This window comes from Rhamphochromis sp. 'chilingali' (assembly GCF_963969265.1).
Source record: "Rhamphochromis sp. 'chilingali' genome assembly, chromosome: 1".
NCBI classification, from domain to species: Eukaryota; Metazoa; Chordata; class Actinopteri; order Cichliformes; family Cichlidae; genus Rhamphochromis; species Rhamphochromis sp. 'chilingali'.
The window spans coordinates 46,522,077-46,537,169 of record NC_137929.1 but is presented as its reverse complement, the minus strand read 5'-3'; the positions used below and the strand labels follow the sequence as shown (position 1 = coordinate 46,537,169).

The 15,093-nt window shown below is 40.9% G+C and overlaps 1 protein-coding gene across 6 annotated transcripts in view; it reads right to left on the bottom strand.

Annotated features, from left to right (window-relative positions):
* Window positions 1-999: 999 nt before the first annotated feature.
* The window catches only part of LOC308385078 (uncharacterized protein), a 49,040-nt gene continuing 34,946 nt past the window's right edge, over window positions 1,000-15,093 (bottom strand). For 3 of the 6 annotated variants that reach the window (XM_080863820.1, XM_080863823.1, XM_080863821.1), the window contains exons 29-35: window positions 9,227-14,938; window positions 9,013-9,121; window positions 7,584-7,682; window positions 4,269-4,538; window positions 2,302-2,403; window positions 2,094-2,215; window positions 1,000-1,771 (exon numbers count right to left, since the gene is read on the bottom strand). In XM_080863820.1, coding sequence (XP_080719946.1) covers window positions 1,688-1,771; window positions 2,094-2,215; window positions 2,302-2,403; window positions 4,269-4,538; window positions 7,584-7,682; window positions 9,013-9,121; window positions 9,227-14,938 — 6,498 coding nt within the window. In that variant the 3' untranslated portion in view covers window positions 1,000-1,687. Of the gene's footprint in view, window positions 1,772-2,093; window positions 2,216-2,301; window positions 2,404-4,268; window positions 4,539-7,583; window positions 7,683-9,012; window positions 9,122-9,226; window positions 14,939-15,093 lie in introns of those variants that run through there. The other 3 variants (XM_080863822.1, XM_080863824.1, XR_013969456.1) reach the window with 3 other exon arrangements.

Sequence of the window (15,093 nt, the reverse complement as noted above, 5' to 3'; positions counted from 1 at the left end):
GCATGATAAGGTGGGGCCAGGTTTCACAATGAACACACCCAAAACTCTGGCTGATTTGGACCCACGCCCAGTTTCATACCTTGGCTCAGGCGACTAGAGGATCATCAGGGGGTCCTTTTGTCCCTCTGTGGGGGGTTACTCCCACTAGGTTTATATCTGGGACTCTCCACCATTTGACCTTAGAACTGAAGAAGCTTCTCGGATGAGAGGTGAAACGTCTTCAAGCAACTTAAAGAAGTCCAGACGCTTTTCTTTGCAAGCTCCTTTGACTACGATGACCTGGATGACTGAGAACCTTCACAGATTATTTATTGCATCTTCTGTAATGTGTGCAGTTCTAAAACAGTCAAATACAAGAGTCATGTGGTAAAAGCAATTAATATGTGAGCTTCTCCTTGTACAGCAGGAGCTTTAGACGCAGGGCAAGTTAGATGGTAAATGGGTCGACTGGTGCATACATAGCACCTTTTTTCTATACCCAAGCACCTCATCTAACACTCTCCACCTCAGGCTTCAGTATCTTGCCAAACTGGAGTAAGTGGGGAACCGGTCTACCAACCATACAGGTAGGCAACTCAATTTATCTACTGAGCCGCAGTCACCTCTGTGATCCAAGGGTCACCAGACTGAGCTAAGAGGCAGAAATCATAAATTTGGTCTTTATAAAAGAGTAAATAAAAAAGTGGATGTATACTCAAGAGATTACATCAGAGACTAGATTTTTTTCTAGTAACTGATTGGGATGAAACAAGAGCTAAAAAGAAGACGTGAAATGAAAATAAAATGGTTGCATTTGATTGTGTGTTTAATGATATTAAATTCAGATGTAATACAGTATTAATACAATTAAAAGTTAAGATAAATATTTATGGTTACACAAATCCTATATACTATTTTAATAACTACTACAGTATTTAAGAATTCATTCATGTATACAATATCTTTGTGAACAACATTTAACAATATAAGGAGCAGAATCGAATAAATGACAGAAATGTCTAAAGCTGAAAAAACAGGAAGTGTTTTATTTTCCCCAAGGTTACACAGGAAATGTGTACAGATATTTCTGTAGTGACTTGCAGGGAGAAAATGTTGCATTTAAACATCACTGATGTGCATAAAGATTTACAGGGTTACCATAACATAGTTAACAGCTTTTACATACAGCAAACCAATCATAAAAAAAAAAAATATAGTTATACTCTCTCTCACTGAAAGAGGAAAAAAGTATATTAGCTTTGCATAAATCTACACAACATGCTTCTCTCTAACAGCAGCAAAGTACATGAAGCTGAAAACTGACATCCTTTCTGTTTCACATGACTTAAACAAGTGGAGCACACAACTGTAAACGTGCATCCGGTTAGCTAAAGAGTGAAATGTGGGTAATCCTATCTCCCTCTTAAAAATAACCAACATTTAGTAAACAAACGTCATGTTTTTTTTAGAATTACCTGAAACAAGCAGACTTCCTACCAACTTCTATACAACTAAAACCCTTCTGCAACCAGAGGAAAGAAAGCTCTTAGTTTTTTTTCTTATAAGAATATGTTCATGAGTGCTAATTACTCACATGAAAGTTTACATTTTAAACGTGTCCACGAACTTGAGTCACTCGCCACCAAATCTCAACGACACGTGGTTTTGTTTGCACCTCTCATAAAAAAGGGAAAGAACACAAAAAAATCTAGTTATATTCATCCTTAACAGAGCCTTGAGAATTTCTGAGCGACATTCTCGAAGGCCTCCGTCGAAGATTCTGTTGATGTTTCTGGAAATAAAAGAAAGGGGAAAAAGGTGAGACCACTTGTATGTTTTTGTGCAGTCACTCGATTACAAAGCCTCAATAAGAAAGACCTTTAATCACTCATCTGCCTGCTTTCCTTAGTGTTCAGGCTCCCACTCTTTCCTTTACATCACTTCCTCTCTCTCACGCAGTAACTCAATGCTAACATCCTGGCTTCTGTCCAATCGCGTCCTTGACCACCTTCTATGAGCCAATCAGCCGCCCCTCTGCCTACTTTAAGTATCTAAATAAATCACATTCAGTTCCTTCAGATGATCTTTCCTTATTGAATTGAGTTTGTGGGTACCTTCAGGTTCTCCTGGTGTTTCTGGCTTCTGCAGTGGAGGTCCTTAGCATTTTGCTCATCCAGGTAGAAAATGGAGCAGAGGTTACAGAAAAGCCCCATTTTTTGGACAACATGCTCATCACCTAAGAAGACCAGAAGCATACAAAATAACTTAAGAGAGAAAAGAAAGACTTGAAATTGACGTCATTATTTTATGTTTCGTTCTCACCAAGGGACGCGTCAGCATCCAAGTTGTCTGTGATGCGAGGAGACTGAGAACAAGATCGCTTTGCTTTGGGTTCAATAAGTGCTCTCCTTCGTTTACGGACAGCTAAAGAAAAGGAAAACAACTAATAAATGATAACTGAAAATTAAACTGTACCTACTCCAATAACAAGTTTATATTTTTACTTCTCTAGTTACAGCTGCTCGAATGTCTTGAATTGTCGATCAATCAAAGTTTTATTCGTCACATGCAGGTTGCCCTGCAGTGAAATAGGACCCCCCCCGACCTTACACATATAGCATAAACATTACATGGGGATACAGGTCGGAGATTGGTAGAATCAGAGAAAAAAAAAAACATTGAAATGTACACTACAGTGGGGAAAGTACAAGAGGAAAAAAAGAGACCCCTACTCATGCTGTGCTTCCATGGTAGGACAGCATGAGAACAGGAAACAAAAAAACTCCTCTGCACAAAGAGCACATAAATGTCCACAGCACAACATTATGAAGACATGACAAGCTACAGGGGTGGGTGGGGGGTGAGGAGTAATCCGAAGCGAACACAGCAGCCGCCCTGCACAGCGCTACCATTCCAGCGCGGCACAGAGACCCGCCGTGTTCCCTCGCAGGAAACAAGCATCGAAGGCGTTGGAAAGGGAGGGGGATGAGTGAGTGCCTATCAGTGTAAGTGTATGTGTGTGCGTGTCCATAGTTCAGCTGAGAGTGTCCTTCGGCCTATCAGGCTAAGTAAACAGTCCTCCAGCCAATCCAGGTGTCCTTGCATGGGATGGGAAGAATAGCCGTAACACAGTCGTTATCAGGGAGTTGTTTTGGTGGGCTCCAGCCTCGGGCCTGAGCAGCTGGCGCCGTGGTGTCCAAATGTTGAATATTGTTGATTTCTCCTTTATGCGAGCAGCTCCGAATTTAGCACTCTGACACTGGTCTCTCGATCTCCCGTTGGAGAGCCGCGAGCCTCCCCATGATGGTATCAAACTTCTGTTCCGTGGTGTTGTCATTCTTTTGATTCTGAGACCTCACAACTGCAGTGAGCCGTTCTGCAATGTGATCCAACTTTCGCTCAAGGGTGTCAATATGAGCAGGCCTTTCTCTGATGTATCCCATCATACGCTCAGTGGTGTTAGTTTGAGCCTTCACGGCAGCTGTAAGCGTCTCCAAGGTGTTAACCATACTGCGTTCGGTGTGAGAGGTCGCGCCTCGACCCATCGCTTCAATTCCAGCGGTCAGCCTTGGGGGGGGTTTGAACAGCTGGTTCCGCTCTCTTATTTCTCCGATAAGTCAGGGCCAAGCCAGCTCCGATCAGCAAGAACCCTGTTATCATGGTTCCGAATAGGTAGATATCTTCAGCGTCCTCGATAGACAGTCCCGCCAGGCACAAGATCCTCCAGGTCTGCCACCCGTCCATCGTGTATCCGGCAGGGAAAGTCCCTCCAGGGCACTCAGGCTCTCCCGAGCCCAGACTTCTCGTTGAGAAGAGGGTGTCAATAGCATTCAGAGACCAGTTGATCAAATCCATAATTCTCTTTTAGGTTTTAGAGAATGACAGTGAGAGACTGTTCGAGGGAAAAGTAATGCACACAAGACAAGACAAGGACACAAGAGGCTAAGCAGGGAAGATAAGGGTGAGGAGGAGAGGAGAAAAAGTGCGACCGCCTTCACTGAGAGCCAAGAGAAGAAGAATATGTTGTAATATGTAATATGTATATGTAATATGATTAGTGACTTTTGATGGACAAACTTTAACTTCACAAGTTCCAGATTACAAATTGTGGCTGTCTTCTGACAGAGTGTGTTAGGAAAACCACAATATAGACACTGACTTGGATGCAGTTTTGCTCTATTCTAACAAATTCTAAGTGGAAAACAACCATCATCCACTTTAGTGAATCATATTGAAACATTTTGTTGGTTTAAAATCAGCACATTTTGAGGTAAAACAGCTTCTCGTACCTTTAACGTCACTCCTGCTCGGTCCTTCCTGTGTCTGATTATCAAGACACTCAGGCTGTTGCTGTTGCCCAGCAGAGGCAGCATCAACATCGGGCTGGCTCTCTGGTTTCTCCTCTGTTTTTTGGCTGTCTGGTTTGTCGTCACTTGACAGTACAGATATGTTTTTGTCCAGTGACGAGGACTCGAGTGAAGCGGCAGACAGTGATTCTGTTTCTGCATCTTCTCTCTCGTGTGTTGCGACCCCTTTTTTCCCTCTAACAGATTTTCTCACTGCAGGAAAAGAAAAAGAAATACTTGAGATTTACAATTTAGTCCTCTGACCAGATTGTACAGTTTTGTGCACATTCTTAGTGGCAGCAGTCTTCAGGAACAGTTCTCCAGGCTTCTTGATGAACATTCAAAGCTCTTCTTCAGATCTGGACTGCCTTTAGATCAGGGGTGTCAAACATAAGGCTGAAGGCCCAGAATCTTTTTTTTTTTTTTTTTAAATAAAACTGTGACTTGTATTATGTGTCTGTGGTCTGGGAGAGAGTCCTGTAACTGTCTCCCTGCAAAATACAGTATATAATGACCAATGTTGGGCAATTAATTATACAGTTACTTCTTCAAAAAAGTTACTGAGTTTTGCAAACAACAATGTTTTTTGCAGCTGTTTACCTAAAAATGCAGCCAATGCGGTTTTTTAAACAAACCTTTCAAACAATTTACAGAACAATCAGCTGTTCTGCATCTAATTTAATGCCACACAAATTATTTGTGCCACTCCAAAAAATAATTTCTGTCCACTATGAGATAAAGGAGAACAAGCCTGATACCTGCAGGCCTGGCAACAGGAGATGTATCACTCCTGTAACATCGCATTGTTCTGACACACACAACAAAACTTTTGACTACACTACACACTAACTACACAATATTTGCGCTAAACGCTGCAAATCTCTCACATCTCAAAACACCGCCGTCACTCCTAAAACTTCCTCCCGTTTGTTAACAACTAAATGCCATGTTTTGATTGGTCGACATGGTACATTTTTCGACCAATGGGAAAGGGTGGGGTGTTTTGGTTTTGTTTTAGCTCACAGGCTTTCGAGCGTTTTCCTTATAAAACGCAGTTTTTACCGTTTCTTCCCGCAGTAAATCTAAACAACGGTAGTATTCAGGAAGAAAACCAAACATTGCAGATTTTTTTTTATCATAACTCTGGTTTTACGTGGCCTATCAACACAATTTAAAAACTGTCCACACTTTTTCCGTCAATTGTTCCGTCTCTCCTGCTCACATCTCCAATGTTTGTACACGTTGTCATTAACGTGGCTTCACTCCACATCAGCCACGCCGCTTTGCTAGCTAAAACACCGGTGTCGGCACATATTTCATTTAATTTCAATTCAGGTTAAAATTTTTTTTGTGTGTGCGCAACGCAGATTTTCTCTGCGCAGAGACACGTGCGCAGCTTAGAGGGAACATTGCTTTTAACTGTATTTAAATAGGTTTCACAGAGTCTCCTGCTGATAAAGACTCCCTCACAGTCATTCATACTACACAAAAGTAATTAACTAAGAGATAAATAATTAAATGACAGAAAAGTCTTGTAAAAGCTAAGATATCCACCGTCACTCTGTAGGAGCTTCTGACTCTGAAGTAGACTTCCTGTTTCCCCCACTGTGTTCCTGTCAGTTATTTTCAGGTTTTACTCTTCCCTCTATAACTGACGTATCTAATCATATTTAACTAACACAGTGGGAAGAGGGTCAAGTTGACAGGTGGATAATTTAGATTTTTTTTTTTAAAGCCTGTCTTCCCTCGTTAGCTCCTCTCATAACCAGTATTATCCGTTCCTCCCTTAAAATTGGAATGGTCCCTTCATGTCAGAAAAAGGCTTCTGTTATTCCAACTCTCAAAAAGCCTGGTGCAGACCCCAAAAACTTTGATAGTCTTCGCCCTATATCAAATCTCCCCTTTATTTCAAAAATTCTTGAAAAAGTTGTCGCCTCCCAGCTTCACTTACATTTCAATGACCATAATCTCTATGAACAATTTCAATCTGGTTTCCACCCCAATCATAGCACAGAAACTGCTTTGTTAAGGTCAACCAATGACCTTCTGATGGCAGCTGATTCTGGTCTACTATCCATCCTCATTCTTCTTGATCTTAGTATGATACCATTTCTCACAATATCCCCCTGAACCGGTTAGCATCCATTGTCATTCGTCATACCCATTTGCTTGGTTTGCCTCATATCTTTCAGACCGCACTCAGTTATATCCAATTTAAATCCCACTCTTCAAGTCTCTATCCTGTTTCTGCTGGTGTGCCCCAGGGTTTAGTATTAGAGCCTCTTTTATTCATTATTTACATGCTCCCTCCTGATCATATATTGCGAAAATATAATATAAATTACATATAAATATAAACAGAGCTTTCAGTCGCTCTGCTCCACGGCTCTGGAACTCTCTTCATCAAGCCATAAGAAATATAGACTCTCCTCCCGTATTTAAGTCACAGCTCAAAACACATCTGTTCAAACTGGCTTATTCGCTTTAGTAGTGATTTTATCTCTTGTCAAGTTCTGTTTTGCAATTTTAACTTATTTTATGTATTTTATGACTATTGCTCCTTTTAATTTTGTTCTTTTGTAAGGCGCCCTCAAATAAAATGCAGTATTATTATTATTAATACAAGGTCCAGTTTTTCCAAAGACTACAATAGAAATGTTATCCACGGTACATTTTCTGTGAATTACACATCTATCATGTAGTTTCATGGGTCCAGCCCACTTAACATCAAAGTGAGCTGTATGTGCCCCATGATGAAAAAGGAGTTTGACACCCACGCTTTAGATGATCCCACATTCCATTAAAGCTTGAGTTCTGGTGAAGCCAATCCGTGACTGATAGTGTTCCACCATGTGTTTTTCTACCCAGGTATGATTTTACTGCCGTGTGTCTGTAACCATTGTCATGCTGTCGTGAAGCTGTTTCCAATTTGTTGATTGACAGCACTACATGGCATTAGATTACAACTGGCTCATCACATGACTAAGGTTCCTTTTTTTTGTCCTTGAATGATTCATAAGTCAGTGTTAAGTGGCTTAACAAACAAACAACAACAAAAACATTCCTCTGAAAATGCTCAGGTATAAAGACTGGACTGAAAATCAGTGAATAAAAGCAGCTGAAGTCAAAAGAAAAACTTTGAAAGACTAGGGAACATTTCCTCAAGATTATTTAACAAAGTAACAAAGTATGAAGAAATGAGAAGTGGCTCAATATTTCTGCACAATTATGTAAACCAGAAAGCTGTGCTTGTGTTACCAGGGATCTGTCTAGTCCTCTTCCTGGCTTGGCCACTTGTCCTGGTTCTAATGGCTTTCTTGTCCTTGTCTTCATCTCTTTTCAAGTTCACATTCTCCTCTAATATGAGATACAAAAACAAAGACTCACATTAATGCAAAACAGTTTGCCATTTTCTTTCTTAGTAAATTTAGGAGTAAACTTTACAAGATTCACACAACAGACTAGTACACAATGCTTTCCATTTAAAAAAAAAAAATCTATAGTGATAATAATCTGCCAATCAAAACACACCAAAATCAAACTGTCTTGGCTAACAAAGCATGTAACGGGTGATAGATTTGTCTTTAATAGTGTGTCTTACCTTTAATTTTAAATTTCTGTTAGGCTGTAAGCAGATGTCAGTTTATTTGCACCTTAAAATAATTAGTAATTTAGCTTTTATGGTTAGAGTTCCATTATACTGGAAACCTTTAGCTGTTAACACAATCCATTTCACCTGGTTTATGTCTTATCTGCTTTAAGATGTGCTGCTCCTTCTATCAATGAAGGCACCACTGTTTATGCCTGCTTATCATACCTACCATGTACAAACAGTCATGTGAAACGAAGTTTACACGAGACTTTGTGCTGTCCTTTGAAAAACTATGGTAAATGGCCTGTATTTGTATAGCACTTAGTCCCCAAGGACCCCAAAGCGCATTACACTACATTCAGTCATCCACTCATTCACACACACTGGTGATGGCCAGCTACATTGTAGCCACAGCTGCCCTGGGGTGCACTGACAGAGGCAAGTCTGCAGAACACTGGCACCACCGGGCCCTCTGACAACCACCAGTAGGCAACAGGTGAAGTCTGTCGGAGCCGGGGCTCGAACCCGGCAACCTTACACAATCAAACTGCCAACTGCCACGATCACCCTATGTACAGTCCATGTTTCAATCGCTTCTATAACCAGCTTTAGCTAAACTGAAGGAATCATTTTCTTTGTGACTTCATCAGTCTCTCACATCGTTGTGGGAAAAATTTGGCCCACACCTCTGTTGCTTCAGTTTATTGAGGTTGGGGATACACATTTACGCACAGCATTCTTAAGGTCCCAAACCAGCATTCCAATCAGGTTGAGGTCTCGACAGGACTGGGCAATTTCAACACCTTGATTCTTTTCTTTGTCAGACATACAGAGGAGTTCATGGTTGACTCTGGGAATGCAATGTGCCCAAGGTTTATAAAAGAAACCCAAAGGTGTTTAAAGGACATTATTCCACAGGTTTGTATGGCTTCTTCAGATGTAACTTGACCATGCACCAGAGCAGCAAACTAAACTTTAGTAAAGGAGGTCACGCCTGCTGATGATTAATTAATCAACTGACTCTAATTAGAAACCTGTTGCCTGCTGCTAATTTATGACATTTTTTATGGAAGCAGTAAGAAGACTAACACAAACCTGCATTGTCATCACGTTTGCGTTTATTAGATCTTGAGATTTTCTGAGCCTCCTTTTTGACACCCTTCTCATTCTCATCATGCACTGCTTCATTCACATTTGACAAAGTCTAAAAAGAGAAAACCAAAATGTTTGGCATCAAGATTTATGTTATCAGAACAAAGATTTCTCGAAGAAAGAAAAATGTTTGCAACAGTTTAAATGCTAACATTACCTCTTGGTTTAAGGACTTCACTGACTGGCTATCTGGGTTGAGTTGGCAGACCTCATGTCCCTCCTCCTCTTCTTCACCAATCTCATCCAATGTGACAAACTCCTGCAGCTCATCCTCCGTAATCTCCCTATTCCACTCTTCTCCCTCCAAAAAACCTTTGTCTCCACCCTCATCTGCCCCCACCTCATCCAGAGTCACTAGCTCAGATGTGTCATCCAAAAAAGTTTTCTCAATATATTTCCTTGGTCTTTCCAACGTTGTGTTTTCTGAAGTTGCAGGTCGATTATTCCTATCATCATCTTCCACAGGGTGTATTTCATAGGTAGAGTCTTCCCTTAAGTCTTTTATCAAGGCATCACTCTTTGTTGTTGGTGTCTTCTCGGTCGGTGGCGTTGTCTCCTCATTTTCTGTATTTTTCTCAGGATCCTGTTTCTGGGAATGTACAGCCCATGTGGTTCTCCTTCTTGCTGTAGTCTTGTCTTTTGTTGGGACTTCTTTAGCCGTTCTTTCCTTTCTCCCACTGGTAGATTGTTCTGTAATGGCTGAATTGCTGTTGTCAGTCTCTACCGCTTCTGGCTTTTTAGATTGTTCTGTGTATGTCAGTTTGTCCTTTTTGTATCCTCTAGCAGACCTTCTACTATCAGACCTTTCTGCAGTAAAAGCATCTTGAATTGGTTCATCTTTATCAAAGTTTACTTTCCCATGAATGATCTTTTCAGTGTCCTTGAGAATATTTCTGTCTTTTTCTGTATTGCTTTTCTTTGTCTCATATTTTTTCTCCATCTTGTCCTCTTTTATTGGTAATTTCCCCTCCTCTTCACTTTTAGATGTTCTGGACCTTGATCCACTCCTCCTTGTTGGTCTATCATCTCTTTTAGGTTCATTGGATTTATCTGTTCTTTTTTCCTTGTTGTCTGCCTCCAATTTGGTCTCTGTGGTTGCTGGCTCATCTTCCACAGAATCAATTACCTGGTAAGCTTCTTCCTCTTCTTCTGTGGCTTCTTTAGATACTTGGGTGCCGAGGGTTTCAAATTTTTGGTTATCATCTTCTATTTCAGTCAGATCATCAACTGAATCCAGTATCTCAAATGCTTCAGTAGCATCTGTTGAAGTTTTTTGGATGTCTTGACATTCAATGTACTGTTTTATTTCATTTCGGATTGTGGATTTTATATCGTCTAAAATCTGATAACCTTCCCCATGCAATGTGTGGCTTTGTTTAGGTCCTGAATACTTGGTTTTAGCACAGCCATCTTGATTTCCATCGTCATCCAGCTGTTCTTCTGTTTGATCATCAACTGAATCAATGACTTGGTAAGTTTCACCATCTTCCTCCTCCTCCTCAATACATTTTCCGACATAATCCCCTGCCGCAATGCCCTCTCCTGACACGTTGTGGTCAGACTTTGCTGTTGCACACTCTGTGTTTTTTTTCTCTGATTCATTAGAATATTGAATCTTTACAGATGCCTCAATATCTGATGTTGATGCCATCTCTGACAAATGGGTCTTGTGGCCTGAGGATACAGTGTGTGGTCTTCTGGCTGAGGATTCTGTCTTGTGTGGCTGTGCTCTGCGAAAAGGCGATGCATGAATTTCGACAGGCAGCGAAGAAGAGAATAAAGGGGTCTTAGTGGCCTGAGCAGATTGCATAGATGTGGTATTGAATTTGGTTGGTTCAGATGAGCCTTTTTGTTTTTTTGGTGAGTCAGTGGTCAAGCCTAAAGACAGGGTGCTTTTCTCTGAAGCTTCAGTGGGCTTGGATTCAGAAGATAAAGCAGCTGAGTTCTTAGACTGTTTCAAGGATCTTGTTGAGATCTTCTTGGCAGAAGATGAAACATCTGAGTTTTGTCTTTTTCTTTTCTTTCTGGAGATCTGCTCAGATGAGAAGGTGCCTTGGTTGTCATCCACATCCTCAACAATTTCATCAACAGTGACAAAACTCTCAAAATTCTGCTCATCAAAAAGCTGAGCGTCTGAAGAAATAGAATAATCATTATAACTATCAGTTGAATCCAGTATCTCAAAGGTTTGTTGTTCAGTGCCCTCTTTTACAGTGTTGTCTCCCTCTTCAAGAGGCTGTTTTTTACCTTCTGCAATTAAGCCAGCATCTTTGGAGGCTTTGGATGATTCCTTCAAAAGCGTTATTTCATCTTTCCCCTTGATTCCATCTCCCCTGCTCTCTGCTTCATTTTTGTCACAAATGTCCACTACCAGAATCAAATCTTCAGACAGCTGCTTTACTGTAAAACTTTCATTTTTGGCCAAAGGATTGGACTCTTGAACTGTAGTTATTTGGTGTCTGATATCATTGTCTAGCACTTTGCGAGAAGCATCCAATTCAATTTCACTGCACTCTTTTAAACATGCGTCATCATCATTAACACTGTCCAAGACCTGAAAGCCTCCTTCATGTAATTCTTGGCCTTGCTCAGGTCCAGGTGTCTGACTTATCTCCGACTCAATAGTTTCCCCAGCAATGCCTTTTATTGAAACTTTGTGGTTTGAGATCGTTTTGACATTAGAAGACAACCTGCTTTTCAAAGTGGATTTCCTTGTCTTAGATGAGGAAGGTGACAAAGAAATCTTGAAGCCTTTCAAGGATTTTAATGAGGTTTGTTCGGCAGAGGATAACACATCTGTGCTTTGGTCCTCCCCCGAGTCATCGAAAATCTCATCAACAGTGACAAAATTCTCCAAGTTAAAATTTTGCTCATCAAAAAGGGTGGTATCTGAAAAGACTTGGTCATCGATGCGATCATTAGCCGAGTCCAGTGCCTCAAAGCCTTCTTCTTCAGTACCATCTGGTGAAGCTTCTTTGATGCTTTGATGTTTAACATTTGTCATTTGGCCAGAGTCTTTGCAGGTTTCTCCTGAAAGCATCTGTTGTTCTTTTTCTTTCCCCCACCTTCCATCGCCCCTGCTCCTTGAAGCTTGATTCTTACTTTTGTCCAGCACTTCGTTTCTCTCAGCCAAATCTTCAGCAACAGATTTATCAGAATTATCTACTTGAATCACATGCTCCTCGGACAGCTGCATCAATGTGGAACCTTCATCTTTAACTGTTTGAGTGGCCTCTTGGACTGTTGCTGTTCGGTCTTCAGTTACACCGTCTAGTGCTTTGAAAGGCACATCTATTTCCATTTCACCAAACTCCTCAGGACTTTCATCTTCAATACTGTCCAAGACCTTATAGCCACCTCCAAAGAATTTCTGGCCTTGCTCAAGAGCAGATGACTGGCTTGACTTTGACTCAACAATTTTCAAAGCAATGCCATTGGCTGAAAGTTTGTGGTCAGATGTTACCACTAAACTCTCTGTTGGTTTTGCTTGTTCTTCATTTGGCTGACAAGTCTCAACTCCACTTAGAGCTGCTTTTGATGCACAGGTCCTAAAACCTGAATACAAAACTTGCAATGCTGGAGATTTTGGGTTACTTGATGCTGCTTTTTCCACAGAGGAGGCAGGAGTTTCCATAGCCATACATAAACTGCTCCTCGCAGTGGCTTTCATTGACTTGGATAAGGAATGTGAGAAAGAAGAATAAGTTGCTGAGCTCTTGGAGTCTTTCAGGGATCTTGTAGAAGTCTGCTTTACAGGAGATGAAACATTTGAACCTTGCCTTTCACTTTTCATTCTAGAGTTCTGTTTAGATGAAGTCGTGCTTGGGTGGTCTAAGGCCATATCTTCCACATCATCAACAATTTCATCAACAATTTCATCAACAGTGACAAAGTCCTCCAAGTTGAAATTTGGCTCATCAAAAAGATTGGTGTTTGATGAAGCATGGTCATCAGTATGATCATCAGTTGAATCTAATATCTCAAAGGTTTCATGATCAGTACTATCTGATGAATTGTCTTTCATGTCTCTGTTGTCAGCATCTTTGGACGCTTTGCAGGATTCTTCTGAAAACATTTCTTCCTTTTCTTTTCTTCTTCTATCTTCTGTTTGGCCTCTCGGGTTTTGGTTGCTACTTGTAATTGACATTTCAATTTTATCAGCTGCATCTAGAACTGTAGATTTATCAGAATTTTCCATTATCTGAATCTTGTTTTCCTCAACCTCTCTTTTCTCTGCTGAGTCTTCATTTTCAACCAGACGATCATCCTCTTGATTGGTAGCTACTTGGTGTTTAGAAACCCCATGTAATAGTTGGACAGAAGCATCCAATCCAATTTCACTCCATTCCTTTGAACAGGTTTTGACTGCATCTGTATCGCTCTCCATGACTTGACTGTCCAACTTATGCAGTCTATGGCCTTTCTCAGGTCCAGGTGACTGCCTTGACTCTGACTCAACAGAACTTGTTTCTTTGTGCAGCTTATATGTGTCAACCGATGTCTCAGCTTCTGCTGCTGATGCCATCTTTAATGAATGCGCCCTGCAATCTGAGGATGAAGTATGCAGTGCTCTGGCTGGGGACTTTAACTTGCTTGGGTGTGTTTTCCTACAAGTTTCAAAAGACTGAGAAGATGAGGAGGTAGAGGTCTTAAAGACATTAGAAGACAAATTTCCTTTCACTGTGATGTGAGTTGGCACGGGTGAGGAAGAAGAGGAGGCAATGTGAGAGCTCTGCCTTTCTATTTTCCTTTCAGAGTTCTGCTTATGAGAAGAGCGGCTTTGGTGGCTGAAGGCTGCTTCTCCCGTGTTGTCACCAATTTCATCAACAGTGACAAAGTCCTCTAAACTGAAATTTAGCTCATCAAAAATATGTGTTTCTGAAGAAACATGGTCATCAGTGTCATCATCAATTGAATCCAATATCTCAAAGGTTTCTTGTTTAGCACAATCTGCATCGCATGACATGTCTTTGTTGACTTGTTCTTCAACATTTAGGATTTGGCCCAAATTTTTGAGGGCTTTAAAAGACCTCTGCATTTCTCCTTGTGTTTGTATGGTTGTTCGAGCTCCCTTGATCCTTGGACTTTGGTTCGTTCTTGAATCTAACACATCCTTATCAGTGGCATCTTCTTGAGAGTCCTCTTTAACTACAGATGCTTGGTCCTCGGTAACACTATCCATCACCTGGTAAGAGTTTCCTTGCTCTTGTACACACCCAGATAAATTGGTTTCAGTGCCATCTTGGCTTCCGTCTTCATTCATCTGTTCATCCAATTGATCCTCAATCGAGTCCAGGATTTGGTAATCTTCAAAGTCCTCCTCCTCAGGATACTTGCCAGAATAATAATTTCTGCATTCTTCTTCCGTCCTCTCCTTCGACTCTTTGAGTATGCCATTGTTAAAATCAATTTCTAGATTCGGTTTTTGGCTTGTCAACTCTAACCCCTGACTATGTGCAGCTGAATGTATAGCTAATGATGTTTCTGTTCTATTTGTCTCTGTAGTAATGCCCTCTGCTAACACTTTACCCGACTTCCCTACTGCACTTTCTTTGGGTTTTGCTTCTTCGTCTCTATGAAGCTGATATGTCTCTACTGTCACATCTGCTGCTGCTGCTGTTGATGAAGAAGGCTTACAGCTAACGGATGGAGAATGTAAGGCTATCTCTGGAGACTCTGGATTTTCTGGCTGTGCTGTTTGGCAAGGGAAGGGAGGAGTTTCAATAGATTGTAGAGAAGAAGAGACAGAGGTCTGGCTGACACTAGGAGATGAGCTGCTCGTCGAGTCGTTCAAGGGCCTTGTTGAGATCTGTTTTGTAGTGGTCGACACAACCAGGCTTTGGTTTTCTATTTCCACTCCGCAGGTCTGCTTAACCAGTTAAAGAGATGAGTTATTTTCAATTACATAACTGAGCTATTTTAAAAAAAAAAAAAACTAATAAAAGGGACCACAGAAGACTGTCACTAATAAACTCTAAGATATATTATCATATCTAGGGATGGGTATGGTTTAGGTTTTATCCG